This window comes from Atractosteus spatula, chromosome 5 (genome assembly GCF_055471065.1).
Source record: "Atractosteus spatula isolate fAtrSpa1 chromosome 5, fAtrSpa1.hap1, whole genome shotgun sequence".
In the NCBI taxonomy this organism is placed as follows: Eukaryota; Metazoa; Chordata; class Actinopteri; order Semionotiformes; family Lepisosteidae; genus Atractosteus; species Atractosteus spatula.
Genome location: NC_142710.1, coordinates 47,656,383 through 47,677,194, shown reverse-complemented (window position 1 = coordinate 47,677,194; position 20,812 = coordinate 47,656,383). Strand labels below are relative to the sequence as shown.

The following is a 20,812-nucleotide window of genomic DNA, read 5'->3' as shown; positions in this document are numbered from 1 at the left end:
TAAGAACCTCTAGAATAAAACATTAGGTTCATAAAGCACCACCTAAAATGTAATGATTTTTTTAAAAATGATAACATTTTATAAAATAATAAAATTGGTTCTCCAGCAAGCTGGTAATGCTAAAGATTCTATATATAAAGCGTAAGGTTTACACATCCAAAACGGAAAAATAAATCATAACATGTGTTCAATTTCAAAACTTCAGTTCCAAAATTGTATACAGTACATTTGGAACACATTCAATTGTCATATAAAAAGGGGTACTTACCACACACTTAAAACATTTTTTCCTTTATATTATTGTGCATTTAAATCCTTTACAGGACTTTGTGCCTTGCATGCACATTTTGACCCTTCCTAAAGTAGTCTATTTTGTAAAATTACTAAATGACACATACAACTTTTGTTGTATAAGGTAGTACCGTTTCCAGTAAATGTCAGCAAAAACTAAAGGGAAAGAAATGAAATGTGGTGTTCAGACCCATGAATTCAATGTTTGGTGGAAGCACCAATTACAGCAACACGTCTCTATCAGCTTTGCTTCGGGATCACTTACAGTATGGACAGTTTTCAAGTCTTTCCACAGTTGCTCATTAGGATTCTCGTTCACATTCCTATTTTAAGTCACTCCAATGTACTGTAGCTGTGGCCTTTACAGTATCACAAAGGTGCTTTGTTGTAAACCCCATGTGGGATGTGAGATATTTTGTTTTTAGTTCAGTACAAGCCTCTGTGTGGAGTGACGAGGATACTGATGAGCAATGGACATTTTCTCCAATCCCAGAAAACCTGTCACCATTCCAAATTTGCCACTGGCTTCAGGGGGGCAACCCTAACCAGTCTCTTCATTGCCCAGTTGCTTGGTTTGGAGGGGAAATCTAATCTTGGGAGTGTCTGGGTGCCTCCAACTTCTTAAAGAATGACTTCACAATGCCAAAAGAGATATTAAGGCTCTTTAAAATGTTTTATACCCTTAAAGTTGTTCAGGTGGGTAGCTGCGTCAGCATGTGTAGTCTGCAAAGGAACAAGTAATAGGTTTATTCCATGCTGAAAAGAGAAGAGAGAAAACACACCATTTCAGCTGTGGAGCCTTCTGCAGGTATGAGAAAGACAGGGCAGACAGCAAAGATTAAAAAGCACAGAAGAACAAAAGAGGGGAGGAGGCAGGAGGGGCAGAGAGGCAGAGAGGCCACTCAGGAAGTGCAAAGTGGAGAAGGGTGAATAAAGGTGTGAAGTTTTATACCCTTCCCCTAATCTGTGCCTCCATATAACTTTATCCCTGAGTTGTTTTGCATTTCAAGCAAGGTTAGCAAATGAAGGCACTTCCTGACAGACCCTGCAGAGATAAGCATACTATTAATAGTACTACCATACTATTATAGGCGTATTAATTCTGAAATCATGTGAACCTCTATTTTTACACACAGGCCAACTGAGTGACTCCTTAAGGTAATTTTGTGATTACCACATTACCAAATTAATTTACATTTGCCACAACTGGTGGCAAGGTTTGAATACGTATTCTATTGTGACTTTTCCATTTTTATTTTAGGTCAATTATTAATTTACTTTTTTCTTGTTTGCATTGAATATGTGGCATATATAAAATATTACTTGCTACTTCAAAGTGTTATAACTGCAAGCTTTAAAACAACAAAATGTAACACCTGTGAAAGGGTCTGAAACATTTTGCAAGACACTGTACTGTATATCTCATGAAAAATGAATAATTTGACGTTAATAAATTTAATTTCACTGTAAGAGAAAAGAGTGAGTATGCAAATTTAACAGCTGACCAATTGATTAATGAATCCATCAGTGCTAGATTTTTGATGATTTATAGTGTATATGCTTTTCTGTTTGGGTGTAGGTAATTAGTTAATGCAAGTAACTATTTTAAAAAGTGTACAACAATACCTGTTTTTGATACCATTACATTTTGAGCATTCTGTATTGTTTCTAGATTATCCACCCAATTTAAAATCACAAATTTATATATTTCTAGCACCAGCTCCTATACCACACGCTGTAATATTACACGCTACATTACACTCCTCTGAAATGCCTACCTGTCACAGAGAGCCCTATTTACAGTCTGTCTTATATGGAACAGTACTGACAGGAGGAGCAGGGCACCTGTCCCTGACCTCTTTGCAAATCAATCCCCCCCCCCCCCCCACACACACACACACATGTTGATTTAAATGATTTCTCATATTTATGAATCCTGATTATAGAGTGTATGTATTCTTCTATCCACTGGACATCCAAAAAAAAAACCAAAATCAGCTCCTGGCTGATTACCCTAGAACAGCTCAGATATTAAATAAAAATAAATAAAAAGGTGATTTGGTATTCAGTCGCCTGTTTTTCATATTCACACACTCTTTAAAGAAAAAAGATACTTTCTTTTCTTCACATTACAAAAACAAAGGGATGCCGGCCCACAGGGGAAAAATAATGGTTTATTATGTTGATGTTTTATGATGATGCTTCACCCTTAGCAGCTGTTACTATTTGTTTCAATGCTGCAGGTGAGTAACTTCTTGGTACAATATTTGGGATGGTATGAACTTTCCAGACTCCTAATCATTCAAACTGATGGTTCAAACTTGTTGTCCAAGCGCAGGTTGAGCACTATGACCACGGGTTCGAGCCAGGGTCATGCCATTAGCTGATTCTTCAAGCAGTGAGCCAGCCGAGGGTAGGGTGGGAATAGTTAGCTGGGTCTCTCGATTCCTGCGACCTCCTGAGCTTTGCGGTACCATTAGTGAGGGATGCGCCTCTCCTCCGCTTGGCTCTAAGCCTCTCTTATGGGCTGTGTTTCCCGTGATGTAATAAAAGGCGAGTGGCTCAAAGACGGGTGGATCTACACTTCCTCATTCTCCTAGGAGTCACAGTGATCATAGCCATCAGGCGAGACATGAAAAACACACAAATGACGATTCCAAAATGGGGTGGGTATAACAATAAAATGATTGGCAATTCAAAATTTTGTAAAACAAAACCATAATCATTGAATAATCTATTTTTATTTCATTTTTAAGAACATAGTCCATAGAGTACTTTCAATCCAATGGGAGATATGGGTGCATTTTTACACATTGTGGGAGCATCCAGAAGTGTTGAAGTTCTGTAAAAAGGTATCCTTCTCTTTGGCCCTTAATCTCAATTGGGATATTTATCATGTCCTCAATTGGTATTCTTGCTAGACAATGATTCTAATCTTAGCCTCTAGCAGAGGCAGAGATGTATCTGGATCGCTGCACAGACTGTAGCTAAAAAATGCTGGCACTTCATTGTGAGTCAGGAGAGCAAACTATGAAGATAGAGGCAGATCTTAAGAGAAGCAGAATTGGTCAGGAGAAATACAGAATCAGCAGAGAATGTATGGAAATAGTTATAAGAAATACTGTATTTCTTGAAGTACATAGCAGATTCATCCCAAGAGAATGCAAATCAGATGCACGAAATCAGTGCTGTAAATGGTTAATAAATCAATAAAAACCTAGTTACAGCACTTTCTGAAAAAAGGACAGCTTCCAGTTAATACAAAGAAAGGGTTAGAACGACAAAAGAATATTGTATTGGATGCTAGAATATTGTTTCTGTCACACCCGGGCTGGTCACACCAGGGGGCCACCAGCACATATGCACAGGGACTCACTCTTCCCCCAGCCCTGTGAGAACGAGGTTGGGCCACCTCCCAGTTAGACCCAATGCATATCAATCAGGCAGTCATCTAATCATCTAATCAGGCCCATATTTAAAGCAGGACTCTCCACTAGATTGGCCCTGCGCCATTGAGTTTCAGTTGTAAAGCTACTGCTCACGTACTCCACCTGATCAAGCAAGCACTGAGCCACTCGCCTCTCCCTAAAAACCCTCTCACCAGCACTTCTAGTCTTCAATCCTCTGTGGGCCCCACTGTCGTTTGATCCCACTGTCCCCATTAGCTGCATCCTCCTGGCAGACTCTCTCCAGCCACCATGCTGCCTTCGTTTCCAGGCAGCGCCTCTCCCGCTGGTCTCCCTGCCCTTCCTCCACAGTCCTCATCCTGTCAACCACAACCTTGCTCACACCTTAACCTCAGCCTGCCAGGGCACTTCTGCTGCCTACTCGATGCCTAAGTACCGTGTTGTCTCTCACGGCCGTAGATCCTCGAAGTCTAGCACTTGGGTCTCGACCTGCCATCGCACGGCTGCAGCATAAGAGTTTCCATATCAGAGCAGCAAAAATAAGGAAAGAATGAAGAGTCTCGGATATAAAAATGGAAAACTCACAGATAATAAAAGGGAAATGGCAGGTGTATTCGAAAAATATTTCACTTAGGTGTTTACCCATGAAGAAATTAACATCGTGCCTTAGACTAAGTCAAGACAAAGGAATATTAAGCAATATTAGCTTAAAGAGAGGCAGAACTTTTATAAAAAACAGTTAAGAAATTCCCAGGGCCAGATGGAGTCACAAAGTTATAAAATTAAAATTTTACATTTAAACACCACTCTCCCCTTTTTGCGTTAGGATTGGTGTGTTGTAGAAATTAAGCTTCTTCCACCAGCTTGGAACTTATCTTGAGAAAGAGACACTCGTGTGACATGAATTCTTTCATGAGAAAGCACCTGTCTAAAAGCACAGCCATGATAAACAAAAGTGTCAGTTCAAAACTTGAAAACACAAAGCAACTGGCATCTCAAGAATACCGCTGTATATTACTGGAACAAGACTAACATACTGTATGTTACTGTATATGCCATATATATAATTCATATACATAATTTAAATATTTTCTTCACACCCACAAAAACATGAAAGAAAACATGCTTAATTTAATATTTCAGGGGACATGAACTTAACTGAACAAACAGAATTAACACCTATAAATCACTTTTTATATATATATATAATGGTTTAGGGTTTAATAGACTTAGGCTGTTTTTTTAGATAAACGTTTTGGATGGATGGTACTGTACATTCAAGATTCAAACATCAATAATGATGCTGCTGGAAATCTGTTCCTTTTAATTCAATATAACTAATTCAATAGTGTAAGAAGGCAGAACTTTCTGCAGATCTGGTTTTAACAAAGGAACGACACAAGGATACAGATCAGACATGGTGCTACACCAGGGAAAGAGTGACAGAATGCCATTGTCTAAAAAATGCAAAACAAGTACCAAGAAAACAGGTAAACACAGACTATAAAACAAGACTAAAAAGAGGGTTTTTTTACAAACTGCATTTTTAGGACAAGAATATTGTCCCACATAAAGCAAGATTCCTGTACACAATTCATTAGTATCAGCATATTTTACAGGAAATACTATTAAACTCTTCACTCTGGCAAGCTCATATCTGGTAATGTGCAGTATGCAAAAACAGTACATCTGTTTTTAAAAACTGTATACAAAAATCAACTTCCAAAAGCCCCTGCATATTATAAAAGAAATAAATATGCCGAACATGATTAGACTGTATGTTTTGTGAGTGATAAGCCTTCCATTTTCCAGAGGACACTTGAAATAGAATGTGGAAAGATTAATTTTCCCAAGAGAAGTTACATCTTTTGGACTGATTCTCTTGCATTTAAATGCAATAATTATCTGTAATGACACTTCCACTTAATGCATCTGTCCTTTACCACTAGATAATCACAGCATTTATGATTTGAGCACATGGGTGCAACTTAAGGACATGAACTTATTTATCAATTGGTTAACAGATTTTTTTTCAACAAGTACTTTAATTACCTACACTATGTGTTGTTTTATAGGATTCTGTGATGCTGTGTAATTTATTTTTATATTTTGTATTTTTAGTTTTACACACTGTGAACAAGGGAAGGATAACTCCTGTTATCTGTTACCTATGACATTTACTGCAGCAGTATCTGCCCTGAATTAGAACAAAAAATAATACAAATTTAGTTAAGAAATAGATCAGGTAAGCTACAAAGGGGGGAATAAACAAATAGATCAGAACCACCCTGCCTCTAGGGATTGTGAAAATATTGTGACTGTCTTTGTGAAGCATTAAAATCTCAGATTCTTTCCAAATCTTTCCCCTTGTAGCCTCAAGCAAGTCTGCTTTTGATTATTCTGCTCACAAAAGTGTTTAAAACGATTTAACAGTATTGCTACCTCCTCAGTTACTCAAAAAACACTTTACGACGGTTGAAAAATACTTTTTAATAACATTACTGTATCTTATTTCTCCATTCCCCTGACAGTAGTGAGAATTCCCAGTGCACTCTTCACTTACAGTACCAGTGGAACATGAGAGCAAAGACCTGTAATTAAACTCTGTATCACTGCAAGACCCTCGTGTAAACCCATAACATTTTTTTTGCCATATCAGATTTTTTTCTCTTGTTGCTATGTTGAGTTAGTAAATGTGCACTAATTAACAAGATAGTTAATCTGTGTTTATAGTTCTCATTTTGGAACTTTTAAGTAATAAATGACATGACCTTGAAGAGACCTTGCTTTTTTGTAGAGAACAGATCATGTCTAGTACTGTATGTAAAAATACATTAATACATTATTGTGTGGACCTAAACTTTTTTTTTATAATTTCTACATCTTACAAATAAGAGGTGGTAAACTGTTTTTAATCATTTCGGGCACAGAGAAATGCAAGAGAATGGCAAATTAACTTCATAATCCATTCATGCAAAAATTAAGGATTAAAGTACAGTACAATTAGGTGTAGTGAAACAATAGTTGCTACTACCCAAGAGCACAAAGGGAAACCAAAAGGTTCTCTTTGCTATTTCTTAGATGAAACATTCTGGTCCTCAAAAGAAATTACTTTTCATTTTCCAGGTCCTTCTGGACTGTACCTCCTGAGGGTCATCGTAAGTAGCAGCTGACCAACACTCTTTTGGCTGTGCAATGCCTAACACCTACAGTAGTATTGGCTAAATCACAACCAATATTCTGTTCAGACAAAAAAAAGATGTTTTTGTGGCTGTTTTCACTTCTCATCTGGTAGAGATTACTGGTTAAGCAAAAACAATCTCAACATTTACAGTAGATTAAGAAAATTCCTGGAATAACAAGCAAACTTCATGAATACTAGTTAACAACTGCTTCTTTATTAATGAGAAAATATAATTTTAATTAGAACATGCAGGACACTTAAGGGTATTAGAAATACATACTGAGAAACAATATAAGATTAGATTTTTCTGTAGGTGTCACAAATGACCAGGAAACTAACCAACTGGACAAAATATCAGCTCAGACTAGATTAATTTGCTTATTTATAATTTATAAATTTGCCATCATGCACAATTAAATAGCAGCGAAAAAGTCTCGTGAACCTAATACCATCCACCATCTATTTTCTAACCACTTTTTCCAATACATGGTCATGGGGAAACTGGAGACAACAAGCAACAGGCACAAGGAAGGATACAACCAGGATGGGACACCAGTCCATCAGAGGGCAGATAGACATAACCACATAATCATTCACACCTGGGCCTGTTTTCCTAGAAGAGGATAAACCTACCAGTTTGTCTATGGGCTGTGGAAGGAAACCAGAGCACCTGGTAGAAACCGCTGTGGACACAGGGTGACAAACTCCATGCAGATAAAATCCCAGGTCTGGAATTGAACCCAGTGCCCCAGCACTGCAAGGCAGTAATGCTCACCACTGTGCAACCGTACCACACCTGACAAAAAACATTGTTCACAACCAAAAATGAACCTCCAATCCATAATCATATCCTAATATCCTCATATCCATATCCGGGCAGAGCCGGTGCACTGTTGCTAAGGATCTGCGCCTGTGGCTGAAAAGTTGCCAGGTGAAATCCTGCGGCCGGCGGAGGATTCCTACTGTGTTGGGCCCCTGAGCAAGGCCCTTAACCCCAACTGCTCCAGGGGCGCTGTACAATGGCTGATCCTGCGCTCTGACCCCAAGCTTCTCTCCCTGTCTGTGTGTCTGTGTCTTCTGGAGAGCAAGCTGGGGTATGCGAAAAGACAAATCCCTAATGCAAGAAATTGTATATGGCTAATAAAGTGATCTTATCTTATCCTATCTTAAAGCATATCAGATGAGCAAGAGGGACAGTGTACTGTACGTGCAAGGATCAGTAACTTCTGAGTGAATAGTGAAGTGTGATACATGTGGAACTTTTCTCTCCAGGAGACTCAACTGGGAAGCAAAGGCTGTTAGGTCAGCAGTTACAGTGGATCATGGTAAACAATAACATTAACACAATACATTGATAAATAAAAAAAAAAATATCAAAGAACTCAATAATAACAACAGGGACTTTGATTCAGTTTCGAAAGGAAAAAAAATCTCTGGGGTTTTCCTGAAAAGGCAAATAAGATTGCAGAAATTACACCCATAATAATAATTATGGGGGCATAATAATGTCCTTTCTAAGACAAAACAACATATCATGAGGCTTTTTGAAGGTATCTGTGATCAGGCATTGTTAGCACTGTACAGTATGTACAATGCTCGGTCATTCATTTTAAGTTCTACCAGTTGTTGGGGGAACTCTTGCACCTCCTGTGAGACCCCTCTGCACTCCACTGCACTTCACTTTCATTCAGTCTATAAGACTTTTCACAAGGAGCTGTATGAAGAGACCAAACGACACAATATCATTCAAACTCATGCCTCATTTTAGGAAAGAGGTTATGATTCCAAGGACACAGAAAAACATAGATGGACCAGAAACAGTAGAACTAGTAGATGATAAGACAAACAGTCTCCAAGGCTTCACTTTCTACTAAAGAACAAATTATCACATCATTGATCTCATGTGAAATGTAGTTCATGCTGAACAATAATAAATATGTTAATAACACAAATAATATGGTGTTTATTGTATCAAAAGTTAATATCTATTTACATGAAGGCCTAAAAATAAAAATAGTTGCTTTGAGGAAATCAACACATTCATATGTACCTTATTTGAATTAAACATGAACACTAGTTAAGACTTTACTTCATATACTGTAGCTACTAGTGTGAATACAAAAACAATCAATACAATCATACTTCTCAATATTATATTTATATAAATTTAAATGAGTGATTATACAGGAAATCAGCACCCATTTGCTGGCTTAGCAGTCAAACCTGCAGTTCCTGTGAATGCTGAGTACACCTACAGTATAAAAACATTCTAATACTAGCCTGTGTTTACCAGTGCTTAAAATTAGTATTGCCTGTGGTGTATGTGCACTGCTGAAATACAATAAAAGGTACCATTTAACACAGAATACAATTTTATGTACTGAACACAGACTTTGTAATATCTTACAAATATTACAGGGGTATAAATCTATACTGTATATGCAAATATTATCTCTACAATATGTGCTTGTATCATCAAAATCAAACTACTGATGCATGACATATCGTACTTCATGAGTTATATTATCATACGATAATTCTTCCATGCAGAAACAATGGCTCCTGTAGCACATTAAGCATCAGAAAAGTCTGAGATCCTATTTTGTCATTTTAATTAATAGCTTGCATTTATTTTACAGACATTTAACTTTTCTTTTTACATTAACTGGGAGAAAAAATGATGTTATCTTACCACAGATGAATCTGATAATAGTACCCAGAGAAGCCAGCAGCTGACATCCACATTCATTAGGCATTTAGAAACCATAACTTAGTAGAAGCTTATCTCAAAGTGAAAGATGTTCTGGAACTTAGTATAGCTCCAAGCATGAATGTGCACCAGTAAATAAATCAAGACTGTAGCCGCTTATTTCTGTTCTGCTAGAGTTACTGTCAGGGCATTTGATTTTTATGGAAATTTCCAAAGCCTAAAATATATTGATTCTTAATCTTGAACACAAAATTTAAATTATTGTGTCTGACATTATAAATGCAAAATATGGAATATGCAGTGTAACAAAGGTCAAAATGACATTTACATTTTTAAATTTATCCTACACATAGCCGTATAGAAAAACAGCTGTAGGAAGCAAAGATTTTGCTTAATCTTTACTGTGGTTTAAATTATAACCACTTGAGCAAAAAAGTATACAGTATACACAATTACATTGTCTAACATGACACTGCCCTAATTTTCTATTTTATTGTCGTATAGATACATTGTTCAGAAAAACTGTATAATGTTAAAAATACATCATTCAATGATGGCAGAATGTCTTGGTATTTCTCCAAATACAGTAGTTTAAATCAAGCAATTTGTTACAAGCAGTAACGTTCATGACAGGTTAATGAAAAGGGACTTAAAATCATGATATAAAGTAAGATTTTGGGTAACCGGGTTCTTCGGTTGACGTAGAAAACTACAAACATAGCATAAACGTCTTCATGAAAAAGAAAGAGTGTCTAAAGAATAGACTAAGGCTTACCTGTAAATTACAAAGAAATACAGACGTACTATTATATTGAGCATCATAGGAAATTTACTATACACATGTATATTTCTGAAAGACAGAAAATCACAATGAAACCAATATGTCCCAATTATCATGTGAACAATGCCCTTTTGTCCTCTTTAGCATTGAGTGTAAATTTTGACATACTTTCATTTAAATTCTACATTCTTAAAAATATCTACAGATACAGATATTTTTAGTCTTAGTGAGCCACATTTCTGCAGATCTTACAGTAAATTTAAACCGTACAAAAATTATGTTCCTAGGAACCATGATAATTATGGCCAAATGAGTCAATAATTAATTTAGCTATACTGAGCTCAAGCAATGCTTAACAAATACGTAGCCTAAACATTAGAAATTTACAATCTGTTCCCTGCATGTACTGTAATGCCTTAGAATGGTTATCTTTATGTGGACATGCCCAACTTTATGTTGCAATTTAATTTGACACATAATGCCCATTTAATGCTGCTTTTTTCTATACCCTCTTAAACTGCTTGTGCTACCGTTTCATTCATCATACCAGAGTCGGATCAGTATCAAGATAAGGGTTAGACAACTCCATTCCTCTGGTGGCTCAACAGTTTCTGGTTTTCATTCTGTCTCAGTCCCCAACTTCGATGACGTATGACATGTCTGAATTAAGTGGGAGGTTTCCAGGCCTTAATCAGTTGTTAACTGACAGGTAGACAGGTCAGAACGAAAAGATCTACAGCTGGTCTTGATCACTGATAGGCATTCCTGGTACTGGAAGGTCTCGATTTACTCTGCTTTTCAATCTACCCTGGACTTTTACTATTTGAATCAGTTGTTCCCTTAAATGGTCTCCATTATCACTGTTTCCTGGTCTTTACTCATTAAGGATTATATGTTACATATTAAGGTGGCTTGCAGCACTTGAGAACCTAAAGTGAACATAACTATTCAAAATCATTTAAAGATTAGGAACAGTAGTGGTTCTAGAACCACTGTGGTACCCCACTAAAGATCTCACTACCATTAAAGGGACCTCCCCTTTTCCACACACTTTGTTCTGCTTTTTAAAAGCACTTTTTCCCCCATATGCTGCTTCCAACAGCTTTAGGTCTGAGGATCAGCCTTTCTTGTAGCACTATTAAAACGTCTTCTGAAAGTCTTCTAGTTTATTACTCAAAGAAATCTAGTACATCAGTTAGGTATGATTCGCCTCTCCTAAATCTTTGCTATCTCCAATAATGATGTTTTCATATATATGGTTCATCCTTATTATTACTTTTTTTCACAACTATTAGATATATTAAGGTAATATTGAAAGTCTATCATTGCTTAGTTCTGTTTTTCCCCTTTTCATTGTTGTGTTAGTGGATGCATTATCATTAATTATCATGACAATAATTAATAAGATAAAGGAAATTTTGAGTCATCCAAGTTTATATGTCAGAGATGCAATTAGATAGAATAGAGACAGCCACGTCAGTGTCAGGTTTGGTATGGATGTATATTTGAGTATCATCAGCATAGAAATGATAGCTAAGGCCATGTGATCTTAAAAGCTGACCAAATGGAAACATGTCAATGCTGAAAAGCAAGGGGCCCAGAATTGAGCCCTGGGGAACACCAGCACTGAGATCAAGAAGGATAAGTATAGAAAGAGAACCAGAATCAGAAGCTATTAGAAGATCGTTAGTGGTTTTGACCAGGGAAGTTTCAGTGCTGTGAAGTTGAAGGAAGCCAGATTAGAGGGGTTCAAAAAGGTTATTTGTCATGAGGTACAGTAGTTATGTAACTGAAATGTGACAGCACGTTCTAGAATTTTTGCAAGAAAGGGTAAGCTGGAGATGGGGTGAAAATTGTTCAGATTGTCAAGAAACAATGTTAAGCTTTTTTGGCACTGGGGTAATGGCAGCAGTTTTGAGGACCGTTGGTACAATGCCAGTGCTAAAGGATTCATTTATAATATTGAGGACAATGGGACGGAGAGAAGAGAAAGAGGACTGAAATAAAGTGGTGGGAATGGAATCTAAAATAGATGTGGTGGGTTTCCTGCGTGTAACTAGTTTATTGAGAGATGTTGAGTCAAGAAGAGAGAATTTGGAGAGAAGGGAACCAGAAAATTTGGATAAGGAAGGAGGAGTTATGGAAATGATATGCATAGTGGAGAGAATGTGATGTTGTTGATCTTGGAGCTAAAGAAATCTAAGAATGTGTTCCAAAGTTGTGATGGGGCAGGTAATGTGGTGGGGCAGTTTGGCTTCAGCAAACTGTTGATGGTGGAGAAAAGATGTCTGGGGTTGTTATGGTAATTTTCAATGATGCGAGAGAAGTAGGTGGATCTAGCAGACTCTATAGTAACCTTATATTCAGACAAGTAATCTCTCCAAGCCTGACAATGTACATTTAGGCCAGAAAGATGCCACCTACACCCAGGTTTGCGGGAAGACTGCCTTCATAGATCACAGATGGTCGGTGTACCAGGGGGTAGGGTGAGAGAAGGAGATGGTTTGAGTTTTTAGAGGAGCAAAGGTGTCAAGGGTAGATAAAAGAGCACTGTCAAGTAACTGTATTTTGTCCTCTAGAGCAGTGGTTCTCAAACTATGGTACACCGCAGGTGGTACGCCAGATGACCCTGGAAATTTGTTGTGTGCACTGAAAAATTGGGACGGGGTTTCATATTTTTTATTTTAATAAAATTAGTTTATGTGTCAAATATGCAGCCTACATACTTAGCTGCGACGATACAGTGTGGACACAATAGCTACTATGTAAATTCTATAACATTGTATAGGAATGCGTGCTACGAACCCAAGTGACCAACTGTAATAAAAGGAGTTATCTTCTTAGGAGAATATGCGTGATTTTGAAACACTGCCAATTTTGTAAGTACAGGAAAGCATGTTAGATAACAGAAAAATATTTAAGGACTGTTCTAGGTTAATTTGAGAAAAATACACAGAGCATCGCTGTGTTTCGCTCCCATGTGCATGAAATAAAATCTTTTAATTTCTGAGACGGACTCCTGAAATGGGGAAAAATGCAAGCTTGCGGATTGTGTGGAGAAAACGCTGCTAAACAGCTCGACCTGCTGCCCCTTTCGAATGACACAGTCAATTCACACCGGAAGTGTTTCTGAAAAATTTTTAGTCGTCCGTTTCACAGAACAGATACATTTCCATTTTAACCAATGTTTCAATCCACACCGGCTCCATGAGACCCATGTCTCACGTCCGGCCGCTCCATCCTCCTTTTTTTTACACTCCGAGTCTATTTTTTTCCCACTTGCATGTGTGAGTGATGCATAAACCCCATAGGGATCCATTCAAATCACTCAAAACCCACACTTTCTATACTCTGTGAACTATATAAGCACAATCTACAACAATATTATGATCATGCTGGCCCAGAGTGTCCATTGATACAGTGCAACTTTTCACTTTGTTGTCACGAGCACAATAACTAGCTGTTGACACCGACATGGGTAAAGTATTGTGGTTATTTAGCAACAATAAACATAGATCTGTTGTTTGTCCACCTGCTTGTGTTGGGTTTAAATCAACTACACTGTGTTGTAATTACAGGTAGTGCAACTTCGGCTGTTTCTCTCTCTCTCTCAAATGTTCCGTTGACTTTCCCATGTTTGAATATGGAACGCAACTGCCGGAGTTGGTGTAGATTGGACAGATGGTTGCTTACGCTACGCTTTTGCTGTGCTGACGTACAGAATCACTTCTGGTGTGAATTCGGGGTCACTCGTAGAATTATTGATATGGCGGATGATGTCAAAAGTACGCTGATAGAGTGCGTTAAAATGAGCAGATGCTTTTCACTGCAATTAGATGAGTCTGTAGATGTCGCTGATTTGGCCAATTTGCTTGTTTACATTAGACACTGTATGTGTTTAAGGGCATGTCCCATGAGGACTTTCTGTTCTGTTAGCCACTACCAACAAGAACTACTTGAGAGCACATATTTCAGCTTCTGAATGAATTTATCGAAAAGAATGGCATCGACTGCATAAAATGCATCGGAGTTTGTACAGACAGTGCTAGAGCGATGACAGGCAGACACAGCGGTGAAGTTGCGTGAATTAGAAACGTTGCTCCAGATAAGAAGTGGATGCACTGCAGCATCCACCGCGAGGCCTTGGCAGTCAAGAAAATGCCTGAGGATTTAAAATCTGTTAGACTCTGCTGTCAAAGTTGTGAATTCACTGGTTGAACCTTGATACAATTCACATCTGCTTTGCTCGACTGAACAGGCTCACGCCTCTCACTGAAATGGTAAGTGCTTAGTGCTATTTTTATTATATGTGTGTGTGAGTGTGTGCTCATGTTGGTCATTGAGATTTTCTGTGGTTCCTATGAGATTTTCTGTGGTTCCTATGAGTAGGTGGTACTTGGATGCTTTGGTTTGATCAGGGGTGGTACTTGGTCCAAAAAGTTTGAGAACCACTGCTCTGGAGGGTCAGGGGAAGAGAAACAAGATAAGGAGGATAGAACAGAATGTGCAAACCTTGGCTGATCAATTGATCGCCAGTTGCGGAAAGTTACAGAGTATGAGGGGGAAGTGTTAGAAACAGGTAATTCCAGAGTGAAGAGAATAGCTAAGTGGTCAGAGAGATCTAGTTTAAGGGAAGAGCAGTGGGAGACAAAAGAGTCATTTGTAATAGTTAAATCCTTTGCCCTGTGTCCTTTGTTATGTGTAGGGCTACAAACAAACGGAGTAAGACCAAAGCATCCCAATAGAGAAAGAAAAGGAAATTTTTAGCCAGACTGGAAGACCTTGAGTCAATGTGTATATTAAAGTCCCCAAGAATAAGAATCCTTTTAAACTTAAGGCATAAAAATAAGAGTAAATCAGCAAACTCACCTAAAAAGGCTTTGCTGAGTTTGGGTGGTCTATAAACTGTGGCAATGACAGTAGATTGGGGGATAGACATTTAAAACAAGGCACTCAAAAGAAGAGGGAGGAGGTACAGTATAGTAATAGGACTTAAATTGTTATAAAGGTTGTAAATAACAATAATGCCCCCGCCTCTGCCTGAGAGACACGGAAGGTCAAAAATTCTGTACCATTTAGTCAATACAAGTATCTTGTAAATAAAAGGCAAGTAACCAGGGACACATATGGCCTAAGGAGGCCACTGTCACGATTATAGTCCCCCCTCCTTAAGGGTGCTCCAGCCCTTTCACTAAGACTTTATTCTCTGCACCTGTTCCCTATTCCCAGCCCACCTTAAAAGCCAGGCGCTGACGCTCATCCGGGCTCTGCATCTGATTTCCATATCGTGCGAGTCCGGGACCAGGAGGCGCCTGGTCCCGTTAAGGTTTTAACCTCGGTTCCCGTTCCTGTTCCCCGTCCGCCGGTTCCGACCCGGCCTTCGTGGTTTTTAATCTTTCTTCTGATGGATCTTCTGGTTCTGGACTTACCCTTGTGTTTTGGATTTTCCCTAAGGATTACTCTCTCGGATTGTTCGCCTCGGCCACACCTCCCCCGTGCACCAGCGCACCTTGGACACACCCCCCTGTCTTCAGCCCCGTATTCCTGCATGACGTTTCCCTAGTGTTCCCCCACTTCTTCAGATTGTGTCGTCCGCATAGGGTCCGGAAAGAACTGTTCGTTACAGAATGCAGAGCCAACACCTGGACCCCGCGGACGGCACCCTGGCAGCCTGGATTCCATCAGTTTTTTTTTCTCTCCCCTTTTTTTTTCTTAGGGCTTCGGAGCCGCCCTGAAAAGGAGGGGCGTACTGTCACGATTATAGTCCCCCCTCCTTAAGGGTGCTCCAGCCCTTTCACTAAGACTTTATTCTCTGCACCTGTTCCCTATTCCCAGCCCACCTTAAAAGCCAGGCGCTGACGCTCATCCGGGCTCTGCATCTGATTTCCATATCGTGCGAGTCCGGGACCAGGAGGCGCCTGGTCCCGTTAAGGTTTTAACCTCGGTTCCCGTTCCTGTTCCCCGTCCGCCGGTTCCGACCCGGCCTTCGTGGTTTTTAACTTGTTTTGATGGATCTCCTGGTTTTGGATTTTCTCGTGTGTTTTTGGATACTCTCTAAGGACTACTCTTTTGGATTGTTCGCCTCGGCCACACCTCCCCCGTGCACCAGCGCACCTTGGACACGCCCCCCTGTCTTCAGCCCCGTATTCCTGCATGACGTTTCCCTAGTGTTCCCCCCTCTCCGTCGGACTGTGTCGTCCGCATAGGGTCCGGAAAGAACTGTTCGTTACAGCCACCTGCTAAGTAGCTCCAGTACATCTTGACAGCTATGCAGGTCGGAGAGCCTCCAGGTCAGACAGGGGGCTGTTTAGGGTGTTCTCTGCAATTACAGAAAATTACTGCTAACACTCCAGCCATATATACAGAACCTCATCCCTTTTTTTGCGAGAGGTACAATTAAGTGGAGATCTTTGGAAAAGATGCCCAATCATGATAATGAAACAGCAAGCTAAGGGGTGACTGGCCAATCCAGGAAGACCAGCATAATCTATCAGAAGTAGGATCAGCCATGTTTTACTGACTCATCTGCCGCAGTTGCAGAACCAGGACACTACAAGTAAGCTCATCCTTCAAACATACCATAGCTCCAGTAATATGTCTGCTCTATAAGAACTGAAATGTAAGATGCATTTTTGAGCACTGAAGAGACTTGAAATGATAGTACAGGAAAAAGGTTGTGCTTTTCTTTTCTAAAGGAAGATGTATTATCCATCAGGCAGAGCCTGTGTCTCTGGGATGCATTGTTTTGTTCATAGAACAGTTCTCATAATTTAACATCACTTTCAGAGAGAAGACTAGGGTGTTTTTTGGTGCATTTACCCATCTGTGACCAGGTTTCCCCAAGTGGTGGTGAACAATTGGCTGAAGGCCACAGAGGAAAGGGCAGGATTGGTTGGCATGGTGACGACTGGTGACAGTGATCCCTGCAGCCTGTGTGCTCATAGGCTCACAGCCTGGTTATCAGTGGACTCTCCTCCAATCAAAGTTAAGCCTCCTGATTGAAACTGTGGTGCCCTTGATGTGTCCAAGGTGGCTGGGTCAGAGGAGAATTTCCTTATTCTTCCCCATGTGAAGTTGCCATGTTAGTAGCCATGTGAACACTGGGTGATAGCCATGCAGTTGGCTGCCCTGAATTCAGTTAAGAAAAACATAATGCATGATTCTAAATTCAAAACAAAAATAAAAAACATAATTGCTTCATTAAACTGTTGTGTGTAAAATGTGTATCCATCTTTAAGGGGATGAGTTAAGACAGCTTTGTACTGAAGGAATCCTGAATTAAAGAACTTGCCATGACTGTAAAGAGTTTGTGTTCATGTTCTGTATTTAGTGTTTAGTTATTTACATATGAGTCTCTTAAGTGTGTGCCTCCTCACTACATTGGGCATCACACTCTCAAACAAAGAAACCATGTGATATGCTAGGTCATTTTCATTTCTGACAATAGGGGGGAGTTTTATCTGATATTTTAAATTGGTGCCAGGATTTTTACTTTTTACATTTATATAACTCAGGGACACATCAATTAAGAACAACATGAATCGGTATTGTATTTATGATTGTTAAGCATCAGTCCTAATCCTCAATGCACAGTATACACACCAGCAATGTGGTAATTATTGTGCTAATATATAGACAAAAAGCACTGTTAAATTGGTTTTATGCAAAATATTTCACAAAAAGGACTACCGGCTGCTTGATAGTGCATAATTATGAATAACATTTGCTTATGTTTATCAATTAATTGAGCACACCACAATTCTTTGCTGCTATTTTCCTATAAAACGCAATTTCCACAATTTTGGATGACGGTTGTATTAGTATGCGCAATATACAGTATACTGTCACATTATACAGCTCCAGTATACTCATGAAACTGCAACATGTGTAACATACTGTAAACAGGACGGCAACTAATACAGCTTAACTTAATTAAACTTATTCCTTCAAATTGAATGAGATTAACATTACATGTATCACTGCATTTGGGTGAATATTTTCAGTTTACTGGCACAAAACCAGAATGACTGTATTCTGTGAAGAAGAAACACTTTAAAGTTTATCAGTGAACAGAGAACCATGTTAAGCCAATGAGTAAATGAATATTTGCATGCTTGAAATGTTTGTTTTTCGTACGTATTTACCAATAATGGGTGTGAAAAACATTAAGTTAATTGCCCATCAAAAATTGTTTTTTTCTTTTAGATAAACACTTGCCAAAACGTATTAGATGCTTTGCCATAGTCTAGATTCAAGATTCTATGCGTAATAATATTCTCCGACAGCTCTCATCATGTGAAATGCGTGACGCTCCTGACACTGTTCCACCTTGAGGCTTGCTGGATCACTTCAGCTACTTATTACTGTTCCTGGCCGGCAACACCAGAAAAGAGAGAGAGACCCAATAACAGACCTCAGGGGTTTTGTGTTCTGTTTCAAAAGAACCTCATTTTCACCTAATAAAACACAAAACATTCAAACGGCCTCTAAATTGCTACGTACGGAATTTGACTTTTTAATTTGTATAAAACGAAAAATCTGTGGAGTTGTTTTTGTCTCAGTCCTCCATATGCAAAGTCAAATACTTTGTATTTTCGGTAGCAAAAAATTATACAAATGAAAATGAATGTTGCTCATGTTCCATATGAATAATTTTAAATGACACTCCACGGACTCAACATCAAGGCTATCTTTAACATACAGATGGTGCTTAAGACCTACTGGCGGTATCTGTCAGCTGACCCGCAAATATCACTGCGAATAACAATCATACTAATAAGCAATACTGTTTCACCCATCGCTGGCCGCCTCTAACAGAGAAACTGTTTCAAATCGCATTGCCAAAGCTCCGCATTGGCCCCACACAGGCAGAAGATTATCGAGGTTAGCCAAGTTTCTAGGCAATGACATTTATGACAAGAATTGTATGTATTACAGCATGTGCTTACAAGAAACCAGACAATGATGTACAAAAAATAACCATTTGTCTTAAAAGACTTAATTGAAATCATCATATGAAACAATAAAAATAGAAACCTTGAAATTCTGACTCCGCCTCAACATGAGTTCCGTTCTTCTTCACTTACCTTAACAATTATAAATCGTCTTAAAAAGCGCAAATAAATCACTTATTTGTACTTGTTAAGGAAATCTCAGTTATTCTGACTGGCTGAAAATACTTACAATTGACTCCTTAGTGACCACTAGGTTTAAAACAGCGTGTTCCCTCTCATCTATTTTTCTTTAGATGTTCCTAGTAATTTCTAAATACTGAAACCGAAAGACACATTATTTCAAACCTTCAGCAATAATCAATTTAAAATATATTTTCCCTTCTAAAAAAGTGTATTTCACACTTTCGAAGTTCGTTCTGATCAGTTGCAATTTAAAAAAAACCCATCAATCTGTTACAATCCTTAACCACCTGGTCATATTAAATCAAATACTCCATGCACTGACCAGAACTAGGAGTCACAGGTCTTGCATAAAATAAAGACCAAATCAGTTTTACAATATAATAGTATATGAGCAAAAATCAAAATACGATAAAGCAAAAATACAGGGACTTCTAAAGATAGCCTGTTTCGCACGTCCGCACAAAAGGCATTAATTGTGTAAAACATCCAAAGCAAAATTGCCGCGCGCTCCGCTGTAAAAAAATATTAAATTGTCAGTACATTGAAAGGCAACATATAGATACTACATGGAATGTTTTCAAAAACATTGCAACAACACAAAAAAATATTCGCTTTATTGGAGTGAGCCTACGTTACTTCATAAAGAGTCCGCTCATTGGTTGTACACAAATAAACAAGGAAACTGATGTTTCTTCATACAGGTAGCTCCGAACTTACCCATTCCAAAGCGCGCATAAATCCAAGAGGCTCCTTCACTATACCAAACATCCCGGTAGAAACGAGCTAAAAAAAAGAATAGTGCATTTATAAAAAAAAAACGACAAGATTTTAAGTTGGCAAAATTTCAAAATACATTTTGATAACATTGTAAAAACAGAAAACACAGAAAAAGACAGCCGTGTCATTACCTGATTAGCCGTATCCATTTGGAAATAGTTTGTTTTGAACGCTGTCTCCGCAGTAGCAGATTTGGATTTCACACCTAAAACCCAGTTGATGTGCACGTCTCTCCAGCACAAACAGACGACTCGCCGTTCAAATGTTACTACTCTGTACGGAAAAAGCCGACTGCCTATGCCTTGGTGAAAAATAAAAAAGCCCCACGGCGACAGACCAGGATTGGCTTTCCGAAGATGAGCGAGAGCTATTGCATTTTGTTATTGGACAACACTGACATCGGTATACTGTTTATTGCTATCTGGTGTAAAAGTACAGATTTGTGTTGCATGTCGGAATGAAATGCGTGAGTTTCCCAAGAAATACATTTACGCTAACTTCAAGAAGCAAACGAGAGAAGCCACT

At 38.7% G+C, this 20,812-nt stretch overlaps 1 protein-coding gene across 1 annotated transcript in view; it reads right to left on the bottom strand.

Moving 5' to 3' along the window:
- synpra (synaptoporin a) overlaps nucleotides 1-20,607 on the bottom strand; it is a 104,223-nt gene extending 83,616 nt beyond the window's left edge. Inside the window, exons 1-2 of the mRNA XM_088915908.1 lie at nucleotides 20,419-20,607; nucleotides 20,228-20,293 (exon numbers count right to left, since the gene is read on the bottom strand). Of these exons, the coding sequence (XP_088772034.1) occupies nucleotides 20,228-20,293; nucleotides 20,419-20,436 (84 nt within the window). The 5' untranslated portion in view covers nucleotides 20,437-20,607. The remainder of the gene's footprint in view (nucleotides 1-20,227; nucleotides 20,294-20,418) is intronic.
- Nucleotides 20,608-20,812: the final 205 nt, after the last annotated feature.